We start from the raw sequence: 22,330 nt of genomic DNA on the forward strand, positions 1-22,330 counted from the left end.
ACAGAAGCTCAAGTACCAGTAAAACTCTTGCACCTTGCGCTCCTGTGCATCCACACTCAGTGATAAGTCCCACTGAGTTCAATGGGGTTTCTTCCCCAGTACATGAGACTGCCACCTTTCCTCAACACTTGATAGTATATCTCAAGCTTTCAAATCCTGGCCTTTGGAATACAACACACCCATACTGATTCTGTTGCTACTGCCTAGCCCTGTTATCCTTCCAGACATTTATGAATGGGTTCAGGATGAGAGGCCACTTCTGTGGTAGTTTCTTCCAGAACAAGCCACGCAATCAAGAGCCAAAGCATCTCCCTTCCTCTGAAAATACACAGTCACTAGCAGTTTTCCCCAGTTTGTCACCAGGATTTGTTTCATACTCTCCAAACACAAACACACATACAGCCAGCTATTGCTAGACAGATTGCCAACTCCTTGATCTGGGGTGGGGAAGAGGTGAGAAAAGAAAAGCCATAGCCAGGTTGGAAGTTATCTACATGACTTCCAGCCACACTGATCTAAAAATCTCCTAATTTAAAGCTGAACGTCAATGTTTAAAAAGGCACATGCTCTCTTTGATACAAAAAGGTATTTTATTTTGAGAACTTCTGTTTGTACAAAGTTGTGGCATAATTCAGAAAGACAAAAAAAGCTACTTTCCCCAAATAATATTATACATTTATAAAGCGGCTAATAACAAGCACATTTGTTCCAGTCTGTCCATTGTGAAGAGTGATTTTTTTTTTTTTATCATCAACCCTGTTTTACACTGAGGTATTGAACTGTAGAGTTTTGGTACTGTTGAGGCAAGAACCAACCAACACTGAATATACAACCAAGCCTTTCCTTTAAAAGCTAGTTAACATGTCTCATTTTCCATTCCAAGTACAACAAACGGAAGATTCAGAATTAGCAAAAGAGCACACAGCAGGATGATCTAAAGCTAATGACCTAGAATAGCAGTGTTACATTTTATAATCCCCAGAACAAAATTCCCCTGGCAGTTTTCAGAAAATTCAGCACTTAAAAATGGTACAAAGCTCAGTCTTTCAGCAAAAAAATAAAAGGCCAAAAAGGCACTTCCAAATGGCTTATTTATTTATTTTTCCCATATGGCACTACAAGTAGGAGGCAGCACCTGGCTGGCAAATGCAGAGACTGAGGTAGTAACTTTATACATGGGTCCTTAAAGCAAGCAACTGATAAGGAGAGGCTTTCATCAGAATTGACAAGACCAAGAACCAAGGATCTCAAATCTGGGTGGCAGCTCCTAAGCAGAGAATACCATTGTATATGAGCATTAAAAATGCTGCAACAAAAATTAAAACGCATCACACTTATGACCCAAATCAACCTTCAGGAGATTGTTCTAGCAACCAACCCATAGAGTAGGTTTTTTTGTTTTGAAAAAACAATACCACTCCACTGGGAACTGAAATTCAGCCAAATTTGGTAGCGCATTTACAATAAGCAACTTATAATTCTTACAACCTGTGCTCTTGTCAAGGTTTTTTGTTAGGTTTGTTCAATTAAAAATGCAAGCACTACCTCAAAAATATATAAGCAGGTTCCTCAAAAGACCAGGTTTGCACATAATGACCAACTACGGTTGGTCAGGGCCATGCAGGAGCGAGTAAACTGCCTGCAGCCCACTTGTCGCTTCAGTTTTGTATCCAATTTAGAAAACAGTCCAGGAACACCATTCCTGGGTTGTTCTCTGTGACATGCGAACCTGGAACTCTGGACTGTAGAGGGGGGAAAGCTTTTGGGTTGTGGAGGGTTTTAACCCAACAACAAACCATCGGTTCAAACTCTGGGTTGGGTCACCTCAACAACACAGAATTCTGGGTTCACATGTCACACCAAAGAACACAGGAACAGGTGTTCCTGGGTTGTTTTCTAAACCAGATGCAAAGCATAAGCAGCAAGCAGCGGCAGCTCATTCACTTCCACGCTGCTCCAATGACCCATGGGTTGTCATTACATGCGAACAGGGCCATAGTTTTCAGAGGAGCAGGGAGAAGGGGGACAACAGGGACAGAAGCTTTTCTGAAAGGCTATTTATTTAAATAAAGCCCCACCAAAACCCCATAAAGTTTTTTTTTTTTTTGGAGGCAACAACAATTTTTAAGGAAATTAGAAGTGCTTTTTGGAATCACCGTCCATTGCCGTAGCCTGGGAAGAGCTGATTTAGAAGACTCTGTAGAGGTTGGTTCACTTGCATCATATAGGTTTTGCCAAGATCGTAACGGCATGCTGGGCAGCTGTATACTTCTGCTCGGAAGGACCGATCCAAGCAGGCCTGGAAGAAAACAGACAAAAGTCTTACAATGGCGCTAGCATATGTGACAGTGACATAACCCATCCGCTTAAGGTTTAACTGCAATGATTCCCCTCACATGCAGGAAATCCAAAAAGCCATCGCTTTTGAAACTCTTGAAATGCCTGATTTTGCTAGGAAACAGTGAGGTACTGGCAGACTAATCTTTGCAGAAGAACTAGGGGGTGAGGGAACACAACATTAAGGCACAAGTACTTACCTATCTGAAACGCTAATACTCCACTATCCTACCTCCCCAGAGTTCAATGTGGCTTGCTACAAACTCAATTTAAAATTATATCATTACAAATATGACCATCAAATAAAAACAGCAAACCAACAAGCAAGCTTAAGCTTGGCACATCCATGGTAGGGCCTTCCCAAAAGATCCCATTTGATCTTAAAGATACTTATAGGAGACAGGAGATGCCTATTAGATCTGTTAGGCCAGCCATTAACATTTCTGCTGAAGCTCTTTTGAGTGTCTCTAGTAAACTGAAGCAGTTAAAATACACCATTTATGTGCTGCATTCTTACTGCAGTGAAACTTGTAGTCTAGCTCTGCATCAGGTCTTCTCCCAGACATCCCCCACCACCCAAATCCACTCAGCAGGTTTGAAGCACTTACAATTCTAGAAAAGCAGACATTCTAAAATAGGCACAGAAATGAAGATAGACAAAAGTACTCACCTTACATACGTTGTGCTGGCACACTGTTGTGACTGGCTGAAACACCACCTCCTGACAGCAAATGCACAGAAAGGCTTCTTCGACTTTGTTCAGGAATTTCTGCCATGAGATAGAATTAGAGTAGTCACGGTACTGCTATTCCTGTTCTCCACTTATTCCCACTGCCAGAAACATCGAATGCCAGGTCCCTGAGAAGGCAGATCTGGCTGTGGTGCTGCACGCCTTAGTTACATCACAACTGTACTACTACAATGCACTCCACATGGGCTGCCTTGGAAGAGTGCCCAGATACTTCAACTTACTAGAGCCAACTCAAGCACTATTCACAACCTTTAAAGCCCTGTACAATTCAGGACTGGGATACCTGAAATACTGCTTTTTCCCCACATGCGCCTGCCTACATATAAAGATCAACAGGGGCCCTCTTGTCTATCCTAAACTGATGTTTCAATGGAATAAGAGGGGGCCTCTTCTGCGACGATGCCTATATTCTGGGGCCTCTTGCCCAGAGAAGCCTGCCTTGGCTCTTCTTTGATGGCCTTCCGCCACAGCGTAAGGACCACATCCCTTATAGCACAACCACATCCTTTATAGCAAGAATGGGGAAGTTGTGGCCCTCCAGATGTTTGTGGCCCTACAACTCCCATTAGCCATAGCCAGCACAGCCAGTGCTGAGGGCTGAGGGGACTTGAAGGCTAAAACATCTAGAGGGCCACAAGTTACCCAGCTCTGCTTTATAGGAAGGCTTTGAGGCCTTTAGGGGTTTGATTTGAGCCACCTGGATTTTAAAGTAAGACTCTACAGAGTGTTTTTAGTTTAAATTTGTTTTAGTGGAAACTATATCAATAGAGTATGTTATTGCATGAGTCTCCTTGATAGGCTTAGTATTGTAGCTGCTGTTTTTAATTATTTTTATCTGCTGTTGCCGTTAAGATTTTATTGTATTTTATAGTATATTTGCTAGCTGTCTTAGACTAAGGAAAGGCAAGATACAAATAAATACACATAAACTGTATGCAGCTAGACTGTTCAGAAAGTTACAACTTCAAAAGGCCAGGTGTTTTTTCAATTTCCAAATTAGCTACATTAGAGTCTCAAGATGGGATTGTGAGACATGGGGAAAGGAGAGTGGTTTAGGATGATCACATGAAGAGGGCAGGCAGGGTAAGAGAGAGTGCGGGAACAATGGAAAAAACAGGTAAGGCTACACTGACAGTTCAGAAAAAGCCATGCTGAAAAAGTGGGCCTTGAAGGAGGACTCAGAAGGGACAGAAGTAGTTTGGCAGAACAGCAAGCAAAGCCATTCCAAGCAAAGGCAGCACCAAGTGTGGATATGAGAGGAGGAGAAAAACAAAGGTGGACCAGGTGCAGGATGGAGGAGCATAGCAGGGAGTGACAGAATCTTCCCCTATGCAAAATAACTGCTTGCAAATATAAAAGTTGTACAGAATGGGCAACTCTTTGCTACAGTCCTTCCTGCTGTACTAGATTTCCCCTTATTGTATTTACTTATTACATTTGTATCTCACTTGTCTTCCACTGTGGAACTCAAGGTGGCTACATGTGGTCTCTCCTCCAGGCACTGACCAGACCCAGCCCTGGCTAGGTTCAGCAAGGTGGCTGCCTCATGTGCCTTTGGCCTACGCCCAGGGACTATGGAGCTTGCATTGTGTTTTTTTTTAAATGTCGGACTCTTTTCAAAAATACTATCCCCCTGCTACAATCTAGAGTGGTACAGACACATCTATTCCCTTAAGAACTCAACCACGCAATTCTGCTGTATATTCAGACCAAGACTCATTCAGAGCAAAGCAAACCAAACCAAACCCCAGTAGTCAGTCCATCACAGCTCTTTATTACGATGAGTATGACCCACCCCACACTTACCGGTCCATCCTTAAGGGCTTCTAGTGCTTCATTCCACAGCTTCACATTGGCTTCGTCATCTTTAATAAGAGACTTCTGCTGGGGTGTGAGCTTGTAGACCGCCACTTTAGTCCTCTTTGGTGTGCCAGCAGGAGAGACAGTGCGGTCACTTTCATTTCCTGGGAAAAAGAATGATCATACAGGATTTTTTCCCTGGGGGAAGTGGGGGTGGAGAATAAAAATAAGAGGAAAACTGCAAGTAAATCCATTCAACTAGGGAAACCTACCAGATTTCCTTTTCCTCTTCCCTTTTCCTGGAGTTTCAGCCTCTTCTGTTTTCTTGCTGTTCTCTTTATCTTTGTTTGCAACAGCCTCCAGATACCCTTCAGGATACTAAATTGGGGATACAAAAAGGTTGGCCTGGCTTAACCCTCCAAAAACACATCACTATTGCAACAGAATGCTGCATTAGATAGATCTTTAGTGTGATCTAGCAGGGGTGCTCTCAAGTTCCTTTTCTCCTGCCACAAATTGTTGGGGCGCATGACCTAATCCATTGATCACAGCATTGCTCTTGCTGCCACCAGCATCAAGAACTAACACTTGGCACTGTGCATGTTTACATCAATGGGTGATATAGGGGTACAGGGCAAGTGTATTGTCAAGGAAGCCACCAAGTACCCTATGAAGCCATACACTGCCTATTGAAACATTACCAGTGCAAACCATCTTCCAGCAAAACCTAGCCATGTTCCACTGTAGCTGTTGTGGTAAAAGTAAAACTGGCAGATGCTTCTGTAATTCTTTTAACACAATAGCTATTAAACAAAAGTAACTATTGGGCCGGTTTCTAGCTTGCTTAAAGACTGCATGGGAGAAGATGTCCTACTCAAAAGCTAAGGTTTCAGCTTAGGGTATTGAAAGCACATTAAAACAGCTATTTACAGGACAACAAAATGCGCACCTCAGTGTGGGCACTTGTGTAAGATGAAACAAAGCCATTTTAAGTGACACAAGACACTGTGTAATCCTGCATTCTTGAAACGGTCTGCATACCAGATAGGCAGAATGCCTAGATATTAGTACACATGCCAGCATCACTGTTCTCCACTACTCCTCTTACTAGGGCTGCCCCACACAGAAGCTGCTTGCCATGGCCCTTCAAAGAGCAATACTGTCCAGCCCTCACAACGTGGCTCACCTGCATCGTCAGCCCATGTTTCTTCACCCTGTCCTTCCCTTCCTTGGTCCAGGGGGCTGGCTCCTCATCATCTCTCCTGAGCAGGTAGCGCCACACTAAGAAGCCAGACTTCCCTGTTTCAGGCCAATATTTAGCCACCTTTAAAAAGAAATGGGAAGAGAGATTTAAATGCCAAACATGGTTTTTCTCACAGTTGCTTGACAGGGGAAATAATTCCCTTCCTTTCTCTAAGCTTTGAGACCGCGTTATGTTCCACTTGTATAAACCAACACATGCTCCCTTACCTTATATATGCCATCGTATCGGTTCCCATCTTTGGGGGCATATTTGCTGTGCCTGCCCCCCTTCATGCTCCGCACCACCCTAACTGGCTTTCCAGCTCTCCAGTCCTTTGCCTCTGCACCATCTTTATCATTGATTGGAGCACTACAGTTCAGTGCCAAAGCCCTGCAGAAATTAAACAAAAGAAGGATATGTTGGTGGGGCTGCATGAAAAACTTAACCCTTGAATGGGGTAGATCAGAGATGAGGAACCTCTGGCCCACAGGCCGGTTCATGGAACTTTCGGTAAGGCCCCGACTCCTCAGAAGAGCAAGGGGGCAGGAGGAGCAAACCCGGCTGCACACTCAGCTGGAACTTCAAGAAGCTGGCTGAATCCGGAGGTCAGAACTCAGCCAGCTCCTGAAAACGCTGGCTGTGAAGACTGCCTTCCACATGTACAGAAGGTGAAAGAGGATCAAAGGAGGAGCAAAGCTGGGGACCCAATGATGTCAGGTGGGGGCCTGCACCCTGACAACATCCCCCCCCCGATGAATTCTGATTCTCCACTTCATGATTCTTCCTCTCATGCAACGGGGGAGTGCTAGTACGGTCAAAGACAAAAGAAACCCTGCTGGATCAGATCAAAAGTCCATCTAGACAAGCATCCTGTTCTTCAGTGGCCTAGCCACATGCCTTTAGGAAACCTACAAGCAAAATATGAAGGCAACCATCTTCTCCCAGGGTTTCTCCCCAGCAACAGGTATTCAGAAATAGATCTCATTTTCTGATGTCTCTTCTTGGTCAATAAGTTTTGTAATTTCTAGTCATGTGTAATTATGTCATTTTTAAAACCTCATCTCGATGCAGAAATACTATGATCTAGCATGGAATACACACACCTCAACATACCAAGAATAAAACAGAGGAGATGAGCTGTGTACCAAGTATTAGAGGTGGATGTCTCAGGGTTTCTTCTGCAGAACACGTTACCCTTTCTATATGGCCAGTAAGACTGAACATCAGCCCTTTGCTTATCAGCTCAGGTCCAATTGCTATTTCTCCAGTGAAATTAACTCTGCTCACCCAGAGATAGCAATTCTGATACTGTAACAACTGGAATTTAAGGAGAGATGTAAGTCAAAGGCTGACCTAGAGCTTGGGTCGGTGGAAGAAGGGAAGAGAGCAGAGGCTCAATGATTTCGAATTGCCATTTCATTCATTGAATGCCAAACTGCAGGATAACTTTATTGTGGTTCTTAACTGTGCCAGGTGATCAGAACTTTGTTTCAAGTGATCACTGAGACCATATGAAAGTAAGGGGTGGGGGGAGAGAGACACACAGAACCAGAAGTTAAGTTTAGATGCTGCCACTACATCCTGAAGGAGGCAAGCAGCTTCTCTGTATAATATCTAAAACAAAATGGAAGGCACCTTGTCTCTTCACAGTTCAAATGACCACAATAGGACTTTCAAATAATGGAAGAATAACAGTTGTAACCAAGAAGAGAGAATAATCTGCTGGAGTGGGAAGCAGTTGCTCAAGGCACCTTTTCAATGTGATAGCCATATAGAAAGGATAACAGCGATGTTCTGCAGAAGACACGCAAACTAGAAAGTGACCAATAAGGCACAAGCCACCGCGGTACAAATCACTATACATAAACTGTATGAAAATACTATTTAAAAAGACATGTGCTCACAGAAGACAGACTTATTTATTGGGCTTTGACTGTTCCCCACAGTCTGCAAATTCCTGGGAAGCGGGACTGCTGTTCTCCTCACCTGTTCATGTTCGTAAGCTTTTGATCACAAGACTGTTCAGCTGTACGTTTGTTCCCAGAAAGGTCACGGCCTCCACTTCCCGTGTAAGTAAATGAATTCCCGTGATCCTGGAATATATTCACATAATTCAATCCAGGGCCGGAAAGATCCCAATCACCTGGTCACCACTCAGGCACCTGAATAAATCGATGTTGGCACTTAAACACTTTGATGTTTGCCTACCTTAACCAATTTATGCTTAAGGTTTTTATTATGGCACCCAAGGAATTCTGAAATAGTTCTCCAGCCCCGTTTCAGTCCCGTATATGACCTACCTCAAACACTGCTCTGATGCTGATACAATGTTGTCCCAAACAGGCAACATTTGAAGAGAGAATTTTTAGTTCTGTCTCTGCCCCACTCTGGCTTTACCAATATATAAAGAGGCAGTGATAACCCTAAAAGCTCTTGGTCTTGCCTCTTATTACCATCTCTCAGAGCCAGCATATATAGTAGACTGTATCTACTGTAGAAGAACTGATACCTGCATTCACCAACCACCAACATTGTGCCATGCATCATACAGACAGAAGTGACTTATTTCCCGCACTCAGAGAGCTCAGACCATCAGACCAATATCCAGTGCACATTTCTCCATATATACCCCAAGTTAAAACTAGAAACACACTCATTTTTATACTCCAAACAATTCCCTGTAAAGTGTAAAAGAATCCTACTGCCCCACATCCCACATTTCTCCATGAGTCACTGACCTGACTTGTAATTCAAAGCCAGCAAGCCCAGAGGAGCAACTTAAAAAGCACTGGCATCCTCCTCCAAGGGGAAGCAATTCTGCTTATTTTTGTGCATCAGGAGATACTGGACAATTAATTCACAATTCATGCACTCAAGGAATGTTGGATGGAGGCAAGAGCAGAACATGCAGAGATAAAGTGGGCAGCCTCCTTCATTAATGGGTGTTTTGTGCTCACAACTGCCTTTTAGTTATTCAACTGATTTCCCTTGCACAGCAAAAGTTTGAGAATTACTGACTTTCAGTGTACCTTAGCCAGATGTACAGGGCTGTGGGGAAAAGACACGGGCTGTTAAATGAGGAAAGGTGACAAGAGGAAAAGACAGCAGCAGAGCAGCAGATAACCGGAGACCAGGATGGTTAAGGAAATGGTTTGCTGTGGAATTAGGTTCTAAGGAAGAATAGTTTGAATGGCGGCAGGGGAAAAATGTGGGGTAAATCTCTCTACTTCTTTAAGAAGTGTCCACTTAGAACACAAATGCCCAGTTTACTGTTGGGCCTTCTGGGAAAGAGAGGGGACAACAAGAAGGAACCACACAGACATCACTTACTACATCATCTTCATAGCCTCCTGCCAGGACCAAGGAATAGGCCCCATCATTGCTTCTGCCATGAATGCCTGCAACATGGGGCCTGTGGACACCAGACTCGCTCACCTGAATGAAGAAATACCAATCACACAGATCAAGAGTTTGTCTTTGGCTCCAGGCAATTTGCACAGGCAAATCACATGGAAATATTCAGTGGCTGAGGGACCAGAAGAGAAGGAGGGACAGAAAGCTTTTACTGATAATGGGCTTAGTTCTATCTGTTCCTCCAGCTATACCCATACCCTTGCTTTTGGAGGCCCGGACAGTATGCTCCACAAGTACACAATAAAATGCACAACAAACAAGCACCCAATATAGGGGTGACAGCCCTTTATGTTTCAGCTGGCTAAGAGGTAACAGCCTAATGGTGCAGGGACCACAAGAACAAAGAACAAGAGCAGAACACACACTTGCCATTACAAGAGAAGCAACTTCTCACCCCCTTCTGAATAGGTTCTGTTCTCTCTCCCTCCAGATTTATGGAACTTTTTGCATATCTGCATCCTGCTCACCCACCCACCCACCCAACACTGGAACAAGCATGGGATGTGGCATCTCACCTGGACTCTGAATTTCCACATGGTTCCAACTAGAATCCCAGGGATCGGTCCATAATGATTCGATGGGACAATGGTACATTCCCTAGTGCGGCCCACACATGCCATGCCCTTTAAAAAAAGCCACAAGTTAAAGAGAAACTGCCACAAATTAGGCCACAGATCCACTGACCCAGTTCACACGCAACAGTAACCCAGGTGTTGCTGTCAGTGAGCCAGCATGCTAGTGCACAGAGCTCAATCACTCCCGCTTGGCTCTTCCTGCCAGCAGGTGCCGATAAATGAGCCGGGATGCTCTATTAGCATTACATCCAAACCCAGAACTCTGGCTGGTTTCTCCTCCAACAAGCCAGAGTTGTAACCCAAGAACAAAAAGTATTGTGTGTAGAGCGGGCCATTGTGCTGTGCATAGGGGAACAGTTACATTCTAAAGCAGGGGTCCCCAACCCCCGGACCACAGACCAGGCCGTACAGCAGGAGGTGAGCAGTGGGCGAGCGTCCCTGTTCTTCAAGTAATAGTCTATGTAAATCTTTACATAGCCCATTACTGCAAAGAACAGGGACATAAATGGCGTCGGCTATGGCGGGCGCCTTGCAAAAACAGTCCGGGCACAGTGAGTGGACAGCAGCAGATGAACCCGGAAGCAGCCACCAGGTATGTTCCATCCTGGGGGGATTTCGGGGTGTGGCGGGGGGTAGTAATAATAATAGAAATAAAGTACAGAATAAATGTAATGCGCTTACATTTAACCATCCCCCCTGGTCCGTGGAAAAATTGTCTTCCACGAAACCAGTCCCTGGTGCCAAAAAGGTTGGCAACCACTGTTCTAAAGGCAGCCACGTTCACTGGCTATATCCCACCCCTATCCCCTTTATGAAACCCTAATAAAGCAACCCCATCTCTAAAGATAGTAGAGATTCAGCCCACAGGTCCTCCCAGCTGCACATTCCATGATGGGAGAGGCAAACCTGCTGCCCACACCTGGCCCTATGTTGTTCAGAGACGGATGTTTCCAGAGCAGGGCACTTCCAATGGGCATCTGTCCTCTGAGCTCCCCAACGGACCACCAGCAGAAGACAGTCGTCAAGGCACGCCTTCAGATAATGAGGCTACAGCGGCTGTCACTCTCCTTGGACTTTCGTAGTAGGTACACCTACCTTGCCCCAGTCCCGCTGAGAGGATGAGTTAGCGGATGCCATCTTAGATTTCTTTTTACTTTCTTTCAGCTTCTCACCAGCCAAAACTACCTCACTTGCATCATTGCGACATTCAGGGCAATACCTGAGACATTGAAAGATTGAACAGAAATTTGACATCGTTTACTTTTTAAGGGGCATTTGGTTTCACAGCTGCTTTTTATCCACAGTGGAAGAAACAATTCTGTTCAAAGGAACTACCATAGTTTCAAATCATATTTACAATGGGTTAGAAGTTCCCTAAGACTCAAAGCGTACCAAGCGGTACCTGGATCAGAGAGAGTCAATGCTAGTGCACAGTGAAACTGAGAGAAGCCTTCCACCTACAATTTGCCTTTGTAAACCTGGCAGTTTTAAGTATATATACGCCACACAAAACTGGCAGACTAAAGAGTCAGACACAGCTCAGTAGCCCAATGCTGCATCTGCAGCTACTAAATTCTTACCCAGAACAGGGGCTTACAAAGAACATATATAAAGCCACCTTCTGCTTCCTCAAACTATTGGTCCATCTAACCCAAGACTGTCTTTTCCAACCGGCCACAGCTCTCCAGGCAGGGGTCCCATTTCACAGGTCTGGTAGTTGGGATGTTCCTGGGACTGAAGCTAGAACCTCTGATGGGAAACATATGTTTCCTTACCGCACCCCACCCCAATAGCTCACTTGAGGTGAGAGGAAAGGGAGACAGAACCAGGCTGGAGCCCTCAACCTACATGGTCCATGGGAATCATGTGAAAGATGGCAAGCTGAAGCCCTGGCATTTCCTAGATAACAGGACAGGAAAACATCCCTGCTTAGAGACATACTGTAGAGGTGTGGCAAGGCAGTGCAGCAAGGGAGGGGGGGTTATTACAAAAAAATTGTCAGAACTGAAAGCCCCTCCTCTGGGGCATTTTTTTCAGGATCATTGCAGAAGTGTTATGGAAGCATTCGTTTTGAATTCCCTGATAGTTCGTGATTCACAATTGGCTAGAATGACCTTTATAGGAAGCACTGCTTTGACTCTACATCAAGAATGGGTAACATGTGGCCCTCCAGATGCTGTTGGACTGCAACTCCCATCATCCTTCACCACTAGCTTTGCCTGGCTAAGGGAGATGCGAGTTACAATCCAACAGCATCTGAAGGATCACATGTTTTCCATCCCTACTATAAATGCACTCCATTTGCCTTTAGAGGCATCAGGAAATACCCAGGTCTGATTGATACATAGTGTCATGTCATCCCCTCCAGTGCATGATCTTTGTTTGGCTGGGATCACTGGAGGAGGAATGAAACAGTGAAAGAAGTAGTCACCAAAACCTCAGGGCTGGGGGTGGAGGGAGAGATGTAGTCAACCATGAAAAGAGTAGGATAAAGAGTTTTTTCCAAGGCGGAGTTGATCCCCACCCGCAAGATTATTACTGTTAAGCCTAAAAGCCAGTCCAGATAACTTTCAGCTCAGCTGTGGCTCCTAGGCCCTGTTGTGGGCCACATGCTCTTAAGGCTCAGTGTAGGCATTCATGGTGACTTACCAGTCCTCATCATCAGGTATACCGCTAAGAGGGGGGCTGAGACAGTAGATATGGAAAGCCATGTCACACTCATCGCACATCAGCTGCTTCTCAGGAGCCTCTTTCCCGCCACACACATGACAGGCACACATCCGGCAGGTCTTGCTAGGGTTGTCTTTGCAGTGCTTACAAACTGGCCCACTCTGCCCTGAAGAAATTAAAACACACACAAACACTCCCAGGCTGAGCCAAGAGCAAGCCATAAGATGTGTTGGTTCTGTACTTCCAACTCACTTCCAAAAGATGTGACAGTGGGCACCACCTTAGATGGCTTTTTAAAAAGGATTAGACGACCTCACAGGGGATAACCTATCAACACTTCTTAGTTATGATAGCTAAATGGAACTTCCACATTCAGAGGTAGTGTAGCTCCAAGTGTCATCTGCTGGGGGCAGAGAACAGCTTGCTGTCAACAAGCTTCAGAGACTACATTGTCCTAACCCAGCGTGGCATGTTTCTCCAGCAGGAGCTATCCCCCAATGTGAAATGGGGGGGGGGAGGGGGGCCTCACTGTGAATGGAATTGATAGGACTCACTTTTTAGTGGGCTTTCAGCAGTAAGTGGAACAGCGCACCCAGGTTCTTCAATCTTGTAAATCTCATCCACAAGAGTAATTCGGCAATCATTTAAGGTATCCCCAGCATCCCTAAGAAGGGAAGCATATCAGAACAAGCCATACAAAAGAGACAAAGCTGGAGATGTAACACATACCATAATCCCCTTATCCCCAGTGCTACACAGAACAAGTTAGGCCAGATATATGCAACCCTTTAGGCATGGTCAGAAGAGAGATTGCCTGATGGATGGTCCTATCTGTCCCTTTCCAACTCTGTAGCAAAATACAATAAAAGCTTCAAAGAGTCTTGTGGCATCTCAAAAAATGGATTTATTTTACTACAAGCTTTCATGAAGTCGACGTATCCACGAAAGCTGATGGCAAAATCATTTTTAATTCTTTAAGGTGTCACAAGATCCTTTGTTGTTTTTGCTGCAACAGGATAAATAACACTGCTACCACTCCTGAAATTGTTACAATAAAACCTTGTGCCTCTCCCCATCTGAGTTCCCACGGGCTGAGATCATCACAGACTGTGACAAGGAAGGATAGGGTGGCATGGAGTAGTAATTCTGGGAGGCTTGGCAGATGGAGTCCACTAATGCTCATCACTTACCCAAGAACTATCTTGGCATATAATTCCTTGTACGTCCTAGTTTCTCGCTTATGTAGGATCTCTGCATCATACCAAAATCCCCTCTCCTTTGGATCATCGGGATTGTAATTCAGCATGACAATGTCTCCTATTTCTAGCTCCTCCCACTTCAGGGTGGTCCTGGCACGAGCACGCACGTCTTTGGAGCTCAGCTGGATGACACCATTCTCTGGATAGCTTGAAGAGTGGTGGGAAGAGATGAGGAATCAGTCCAACAAACAAAAATAATGCAGCCCCGCTCTCCCTCAACAACCCAACTCATAAAGTATATTATTATTAATAATAGTAATAATAAAGTGTCTAACGATTTCTAATCACTGTACAGATATTAAAAGACAGTCCATGCTCACAGGCTCACTCTAATAGATACGAAAGGCAACTGAAAAATGGAGAGGGAAAAGGAAAGCTAACAAATTCAGGTTCATTCTTGAAGTGACAAGAATCCAAGTCCAAATTCCAAACCATTTCCCAAAAGCTGCAAGTTCAGAGTGTTTTGAAACTGGAGGTTCTTGAAATTTGTCATGATCAGTGTTCAAGAGCATGTGCACACACACAAGAAACTACAAAAACATTTATTGGTGGCACAAACCTGCCCTCAGCTCCACTCACGAAAGGCAGGAAATAGGTCCTCTCCCATAGTGCCCTGGAATGGCTTAGAGGTGGTACTAAAAAGGGATGGTTGTCAACTGGAACCTTAGTACAGGTTCCCTGTGGAAGAGTGCAGGAGCAAGTCCTCTGCAGCTGGTGTTACTCCCACAGATAATCTCAGATAAGCTGCATTTACAGGGTTGCATCCAGTGGTAGCTTTTGCTCAAGCACAGGGCTGGGGAACCTCTTTCAGCCCAATAGCAAAATTCCATTTCAGAGAAGCTCTTGGGGACCACCTTCCAGTGGTGGGCAGGGCCAAAGGCAAAAGGGGTGAGGCCCAAAACTCAAAAAATACCTGCATACTATCTTTTAAAGCTCTTACCACCAGTCACTAAGCCTTAGGAGAGGCTCTTAGGGGGCTGGATTGAATTCCAGGTGCTGGACCCTAATAGAAAACATGCCGAAATCATCCTCAACTAGTGCTGGAAGTATTTCCGCATTATAAACACCAGCCCAGACTAAAATAGCAATCAGTTACTTGTGTCACCTTGACCAGACTGTCATGGCTTTGGTAGCTTGAGTGACAGCACAGAGGCAACCATGTTCCAGCATGCAATCCTCTTCTGAGGAAGAGTGCAGGAAAAACCTGGAACAAACCATTCCTGCAAGGAACTCAAATAGCAGCATGCAAACAGCAATAATGGGGCACAATAGCACCCCCCCCCCAAGTTATCATTTCATGGCAGCTGAGCCTTTCCATGGGAAAGAGAGTCATGGAGCTTGCCTCAGTTGAGCTGTAACCCAGGAAGATCCCTACCATTTTTTCCTACTACACAGCAGGAAAGCATGGCAGGTGGCTTGCCTGTTTGGCCCAGCACAGTCGAGACACGCTACGTGCCTCGGCAATCCAACGAACAACATGCAGCTTCCTTCCAACCTTGGAGCTCGGGAGGGGGCAGGGATCTCCCGAGGAGTTTCAGGACAACCCCCACCTACCTCTGTAGCTCCATGCTTGGAAAGGCAGCCAGGGCTTGTGAGACAACGGTGGCAGCCCACTCACCATAGCAGACGAACATGTGGAAGCCTGGCTCCACATCTAAACTCAAGCAGCATTAGCTATGCCAAGAGCCAGCTGCTTGCCAAACAAGTGCTGCTGTTGTAAAGACACTAGGGAAAAACAAAGCCACTCACTCCTCGTATTTCACATGATATATTATGTCCTCGTCAAGGATGGCTTCTTGCAGATCAGATTCCTCATCACTCTCACTTGCCTTGCTGGCTGCTTTTCCTTTCTGGGTCACATTGACAACTTGAGCTTCAAACCAGGCGCCCATGCTCGTATCACGAGCATCTACCAGCTCATTGATCTAAAACAGAAAGTCAAGCCATTAAGTTGCTTTCAACAAGCCTGGCCTGGAATTGAGCGGTTTCAAAAGGTAAACTGTGTTTGTTTCTTCAAGTAGAAGAACGGAAGAGAATTGGGCAACTGAACTCTGTTACATCATAGGCGGCCAGCCCACAGCATCGCTGGTACAGGCAACCATCTTGTGGCACCATAAGAAACCACAGGGACAGATGAGCCCTCAATTTCTAGTACTACAGATATGTCCTCAATTTATCTATCCAAATATAAAAGCTTACACCTTTTTTTACAACAGTTTTGTCTGGAGCTTCCAGATTACAGACTCATCCACTGAAAAAGAGCATTGCACTTTAAACTCAAACCACCTCACCTTGTAGAATCCAAAGCCTGGGTCCACCAAGTCAACCTGAGCTGTTGTGCTGGGGTGCCCCTCCATCTCCACAGCCCCCTCCCCATTATTGGAGCTTTTGTCAGATTCACTTTGGCCTGAGCCACAGCCAGAGTCCGTGTCCGAAAGTTCAGAGTCCTTTTCTTTGTTAGCCAGAGGCAGGAGGGTAGGGCTTTGCCTCACTAGCAGCTGAACAATATCATTCAAGCCAACACTGTAATCAAAAAGGGAATGACCATCTTCCATCTGTAAAATAAGAGTTGGGAGAAGACCACTAGTCTCATTAAGGCTTTCAACAGCTGTCAAAACTATGTAGCAACTTGCTGTGCTTCACACACTCCAGAAAGAGAAAACACCAAACTATTGTGGTCGAATGTTTTGGTCGGCTCAGTTTTAATTGTTAGATTTGACACCAGTTTTATTTTCATGCCAGCGTTTCTCTAAACAGGCTAAATAAAGTTAAAATGTTGTTCACTGTTGGTTGTACTAAGCCTGAGATGCTCAATTCCATTCCTGTGAACAACAAAAAGCTTTCAATACATAATCAATGCTCAAAGAATAAGTCCATCATACACCTAAAAAACTTCTCTACACAACTGCCCTCTTTTCAACCCCCTGGGAATAACCCTTAACAAGCTTTCCCACAGAATTCAACTCACGCTCCATAACTATTATTACTAACTTAAAAATATATCACCCACAATTTGCTTCATTTCTTTTCAACACTATCTGTACTTGCGCCGGGGGGGGGGGGGGGGAGACATGGACACACAGCAAGCATACATTCAACCCACTGATTATACAGCTCAAAGGACAAGCCAGAACTACCACCACTGGTTCATATCTCAGCTGCAGCAACCTTATGAAAGTTATTTTCTCAGCCTCAGCCTTGCATGGGGAATATGGGAATTGTAATAGCAGTCTACCTTACAGGTTTGCTGTATAGGTAATGTACATCAAGCACCGTGGAAATTGTTCAAGGTGGAACACCCCAAAAAGGAATGTAAATACAAGTAAAAACACAAAAGAGGTCTTGTGGCACCTGAAAAGCTACAAACTTATTGTAACATAAGAGCTCATGATCCAGAGCCTTTGGCATGCAACTTTGTGACATGCAGCTGCAAATAAGTTTTCTTCATGAACAAAGAAATAAAAGAATTTAAAGGCTTTCTGTATTTCTTTTAACTTTCAGAGAGATAAAAATGTTGGTCTGTTTTAGCAAAATCAAGAGTACGGCAAGTTTACATATGTCCTCTGCTCCACCCCCCCCACAAATCTATCTATAGGTCCTCACCAACAATTTAAATTCTTTTACTTATACTACCCCCCTAGTAGGTAGCCAATTGTAGTTAGTTTGCAACCTAGTTTTCAATTGGTCCAGCATCTTACAGTACACATTTTTGGACATACATTTGTCACACAACAGTGAGTCTCAGAGAGATGCTCTCAATGGAGAGAAATTAAACTAATGCTCTTCGATTAAGACACCATTTTGTACTGGTGGTGTAAGTTCCTAAGCCTGTGATACCAAGCATCCATTTCTCCTCGTTTTTCTTATACAATCAATATTTCATTATTTAGGCAATGTACATAGCACTAATGCTTAACTGTCCCGCAATCATCTTGGCCAGCACTTGGTGAACAACAGAAGAACATTGAAAGCACTGAAATGAAGAGCCACAGAGACTACTGAAGTGGCAACTAGTGGCATTCCTTGGAAAGGATTTCCTTCATCTTAAAATGCATCTCCTATCACCAAAAGCTCCAGAAGGCTCTGCTCATTTCTGCATGATAAAACAGGAACTGGGAAAATATTCAGACATTAACTTTAGTGTCTCAAACACTCTCCAGACCAAGATCAATTATTACCTCATTTGTACCTGAATTACCGGGGGGGGGGGGGGGAAGCATCTCCTTTCTCTTGCAAGACAATATACCATTAACCAGACAGCAAGACAATGCCGCTATTTTAAAAATTCTAAGATGTCTGTGTGTGTGTGTGTGTCTCTGTTTGCATCTAGACTTCTCCCTTTCTGTTCCATGATACATTTTTTCTAAGTTTGTGCAAATTGTTTCCCAATCCCTCCCCCAGAGGAAAGTCCAGATGCCTACACAACCCCATGGAAGAACACCTGGTATATCAACTATGTATTATGTATTTAAAGTAGTTTTATTCCCTTCTCAGCCAAAAAGACTCCTGGAGAAGCATACACACAATCAATCAAACATAAAATAGTCCCTGCCTGCAAGCTTATAATCTAAAAACGCATATCACAAAAGGAAAAGGGAGAGGGAGGGAAGAGGGAAGATGCAAATGGTCTTTCAGTAGGGCTGATGGAATGGCCTGCTTGCCCATCTCACCTCCCTCTGTTGCAGCCTGCTGGAATGGGTGCTAGTGGTGACAACTGAGGGAGAAGATTTCCTGTGCGTGGTCTTTTAAGCAGAGTGGGTGGAATGGCCCTGCTTCCACTGTTTTCATAGCACATCAAGGCAATATTCTTTCACTGATGCCTGCCTAAAATTCCTATCCCAAGAGTGAGATTTTTAAAAGTTTAAAGTTTTTATACCGCACCCTTCAGCTAAAAAGGCTTCAAAATCTATAAAAATGAGATAGTCCCCTGTCCCTCACACTTACAATCTAAAAATGACACTACACAAAAGGAAAACAGGATGGAGAGGGAAAAGGAAGAATGAAAACTCAGGCACCAATTCTTAATGTTATAAGGTTCTTATAACGACCATGTGTAATGCAGATGTAATGCAAGTTGCCTAGTGTTATCCCCTCAGATAACACTAGCAGACTAGCAGGGTATCTCCAGTGGCTGAGGTCAATCATAGCCTCTACCTTATAACCCCAAAACATTGGTTCAAGGTTTCCACACCCCTCATAGAAATCTGATCAAAGAAACAAAGCTGGGTATCAGGAGCATGCCAATGATACTTCAGCCTAAAATCTCCATTCATCCTCACAACCCTGGGAGAGATAGGCAGGATACTGTAATTTATTTTCTTCTGTTCTGAATTGCTGAGGGGGAAACACTCCAAGGTCTAAGTGAATCCAAAGCTAAGCTTTGGAACACTATTAACTTCTAAAGATATTTACCCAGTTCAGACCAGATTATCTTGATCCAATAAACCATGGGTTACTGGACCAAAAAGAAGCGTTGCGACTGTGTGCACCCTCTTCACATGCAATAACACAAGACTAGTTTGTGGAGTTTAACCAGTTTCCTATTATTTCCAAAAGGAAAAACTATGGCTTAATGTCAGACTACAAATCAGAATATGAAATGCAATATCCTGGTTTGTAGCCAGAGATTGAATCAGTTTTCTGATTTGGAAGTAGCCCCCACCAGAACAATTATCATTCTCGGACCAATAAGCCATCGTTTATTGGACCCAATTTGAATCTTAACATTGTCTTATCTTTTGTAAGCTGCATCTCTGCTTCTTTTTATGACAAGAAAAATCCTATTCAGCACAATCCTATGATTAATTTCACAAAAGCCTGTCATGTTCAATAGGTTATATTCCATACTCAGTGTGTTTAGGATCATATCTGAGACTTCCTTCACATCACAAGTTTTAAAAGACCTTTTTCAAAATAGAGCTTCCCACCACCTCCCCTAAAGCAGCCATAGTCAACAGATGAGGCTATAGGATGCATTATATGCTCAGGATTTTTTTTTTATTTTTTTTTTTGAGACCCTGCACCTTTCCCCACACTAATTTGAGGAGCACAAATCACAACTTCTTCACTGGTGTCCACGCCTCATGTCAGGAAGCAAGAAGCCCCTGCACCAAAGCAGCTCAAGGGTGAGCTCATATCCCAATGTGAAGAGCTCCTGCCAGTGAAGAACCAGTGCATGCTGGGACATGGCAGGACTCCAAGAGCAAATTTGCTTGAGAATCAGTGTTCACCAAGGCAAAAGTGATAGATATCTTGCCTCTCATTTCTCAACAGAAGAGGCACCTGTGAGATTTTTCTGCCTGGCAAGCCAGAGTTTCTCAGTACAAGCTGTCTGGGGAAAGGAAGTAGTGACATAATGGCCACAGGTGGGTTCTGGGGGGCCCAAGCAGCCTCCCTGAGGAGCACCTAGTTCTTCCCAAAGCAGAAGTTGCCCACAGTTCTAAACAGAAAATGTTTTAGTATTGTATTCGCAATAAAAGATCTATGCAAAGCAAAAGGTTACAGGAAAAAATAAGCCACTTTACTCAATTACCTCTTTAAATAAGACTAGCCAAGTTTCAAATCCTCATGTATGTTTTAGCACAGGTAATATCACACACTAAATCTTGATCTCAAGGTTAGCTGTCATCAGCTGGGGACCAAGCACTACTGGGAGGCTGCATCCCCTGCTTCTCAGAAACAAGTCAAGGAGGAAACCAACCTGGCCCACCCATCACCCAGAGAAGGAGCAAGTTACAGGGAGCTCACTTCCCCCTCCCTGGTAGAAAGAACACTCAGGTCCAACTGGCAGTTGCCCAGGGACTGCAGAAGAGGAAAGAGTGCTCTCACCCCATCCATTGGCCAAAGGAACAAGAGCAAGAACACAGACAAGGGAAGATCAGCCTGGCCTGAACAGGATATAAATATCTGCTTATAGGTCTACCTTGCTGATCTCCCTCCTCTTTCTTTTCCCTCCACTTCCCTTGTGCATCTTTTCTTTTTACTTTGTAAGCCTGATTGCAGGGCATCTCTCTTTTATTGATGGGAGACAATAACTGTCTGCAAAGCAGAATATAAATACAGTAAAAAAAGACTTAAGAATAAATGTAAACTACCCCAAAAGCAGATCATTAAGACATTAACATTCCACATTTTAAAGGTCTTGCAACAGTTGTAAACAATCTCAGTTGCACACCTCACTCAATTCCTCACCAGCCTTGATGGCACATAGATTGTAATATCCAGATAACACTCCTGATCTTTAAGGAAATAGCGGTTGCCTAGGTAGGCAAGGGCTAAACCACTGCATAAAGAACAATACCCTGAGTTCTGAACACTAACAACAGGCATGACACTGGCTGGGTTCTCACATAACACTAACCCATGGTATGGGTTGTTGAACTCTGGCTTGCCATATTGTATGAATCCAGCTATACTAATAAACAATGATTTATTAACCATGAATAACCCAGAAAGAGTTGACCTGGTCTGCACGACACGCCAGACTTACTGTGTGTTATTTAAAACACGATGAGTCATTTTGAATATGCAACCTACAATGAGGTTGCAGCGTGTCCTCCAAACCTGGCAATCAGGTGTTATGCAAGGGTTAAGCAACCTTCGTATAACCCCCAATGGCCGGGTTCAGACAACACACAGCAACCCCATTAGGGACTGAATATTCAAAATGGCACCCAGCACACACCGCAAATTGCTACGCTAACACTTTAGATGCAAGAGAGTTTAAATGAACTTTTTAACATCTGAAGGGGCATGAAGATCTTACATTTCACAGAACATACCAGCAAGCATAATGGAAAGAAAACTAAACGCAACATAATTATTTAATGATAGTCGATAACTATCATTTCGAATCTCATTTACTAGGACTGAAACAGCAAGAATGGTCTATAATTCCAAGCTAATATCAGAACATTAATTTCAGAAGGACAGCAGAGGCAACAGGTACTTAAGATACTTCTAGAACAAGGCCAAGAACCAACTGAAAGAGCATGTGCCAACACAAAGCATTATTGGAACAAGGTCACTAGATGGCAGTGCAATTCAGGGTTATTTTTCCTTTTTAAACTGACAAACTGAGTTCTAAATTCAGGCAAATCACACAAACCTCTGGTTTCTCTTTCTTTCAAATCCTCAGCCACCATTAACATCCCCAAACCAAGCAGCTGCTACAGACAGCACCAGAATGAAACCCTGCTTTACTTCCACCCTGGGCCACAGGAGTGTCACAACATTCCGCGCATTCTGTGTCAAGAAGCAAATGTGCTGGTCACAATATCCA

The 22,330-nt window shown here is 44.1% G+C and overlaps 1 protein-coding gene across 2 annotated transcripts in view; it reads right to left on the bottom strand.

Annotated features, from left to right (window-relative positions):
• Positions 1–573: 573 nt before the first annotated feature.
• UHRF1 (ubiquitin like with PHD and ring finger domains 1) overlaps positions 574–22,330 on the bottom strand; it is a 49,905-nt gene continuing 28,148 nt past the window's right edge. The window contains exons 3-17 of one of the 2 annotated variants that reach the window (XM_084826202.1): positions 16,341–16,604; positions 15,799–15,974; positions 13,981–14,196; positions 13,345–13,454; positions 12,770–12,956; positions 11,216–11,339; positions 10,061–10,168; positions 9,462–9,566; positions 8,118–8,224; positions 6,359–6,521; positions 6,075–6,212; positions 5,161–5,266; positions 4,895–5,052; positions 3,008–3,106; positions 574–2,299 (exon numbers count right to left, since the gene is read on the bottom strand). In XM_084826202.1, coding sequence (XP_084682328.1) covers positions 2,153–2,299; positions 3,008–3,106; positions 4,895–5,052; positions 5,161–5,266; positions 6,075–6,212; positions 6,359–6,521; positions 8,118–8,224; positions 9,462–9,566; positions 10,061–10,168; positions 11,216–11,339; positions 12,770–12,956; positions 13,345–13,454; positions 13,981–14,196; positions 15,799–15,974; positions 16,341–16,604 — 2,208 coding nt within the window. In that variant the 3' untranslated portion in view covers positions 574–2,152. The remainder of the gene's footprint in view (positions 2,300–3,007; positions 3,107–4,894; positions 5,053–5,160; positions 5,267–6,074; positions 6,213–6,358; positions 6,522–8,117; positions 8,225–9,461; positions 9,567–10,060; positions 10,169–11,215; positions 11,340–12,769; positions 12,957–13,344; positions 13,455–13,980; positions 14,197–15,798; positions 15,975–16,340; positions 16,605–22,330) is intronic. The other variant, XM_084826203.1, reaches the window with a different exon arrangement.

The sequence above is a fragment of the Heloderma suspectum genome, chromosome Z (genome assembly GCF_057233095.1).
Source record: "Heloderma suspectum isolate Gila_16-S chromosome Z, 16-S_ref, whole genome shotgun sequence".
Lineage (NCBI taxonomy): Eukaryota > Metazoa > Chordata > Lepidosauria > Squamata > Helodermatidae > Heloderma > Heloderma suspectum.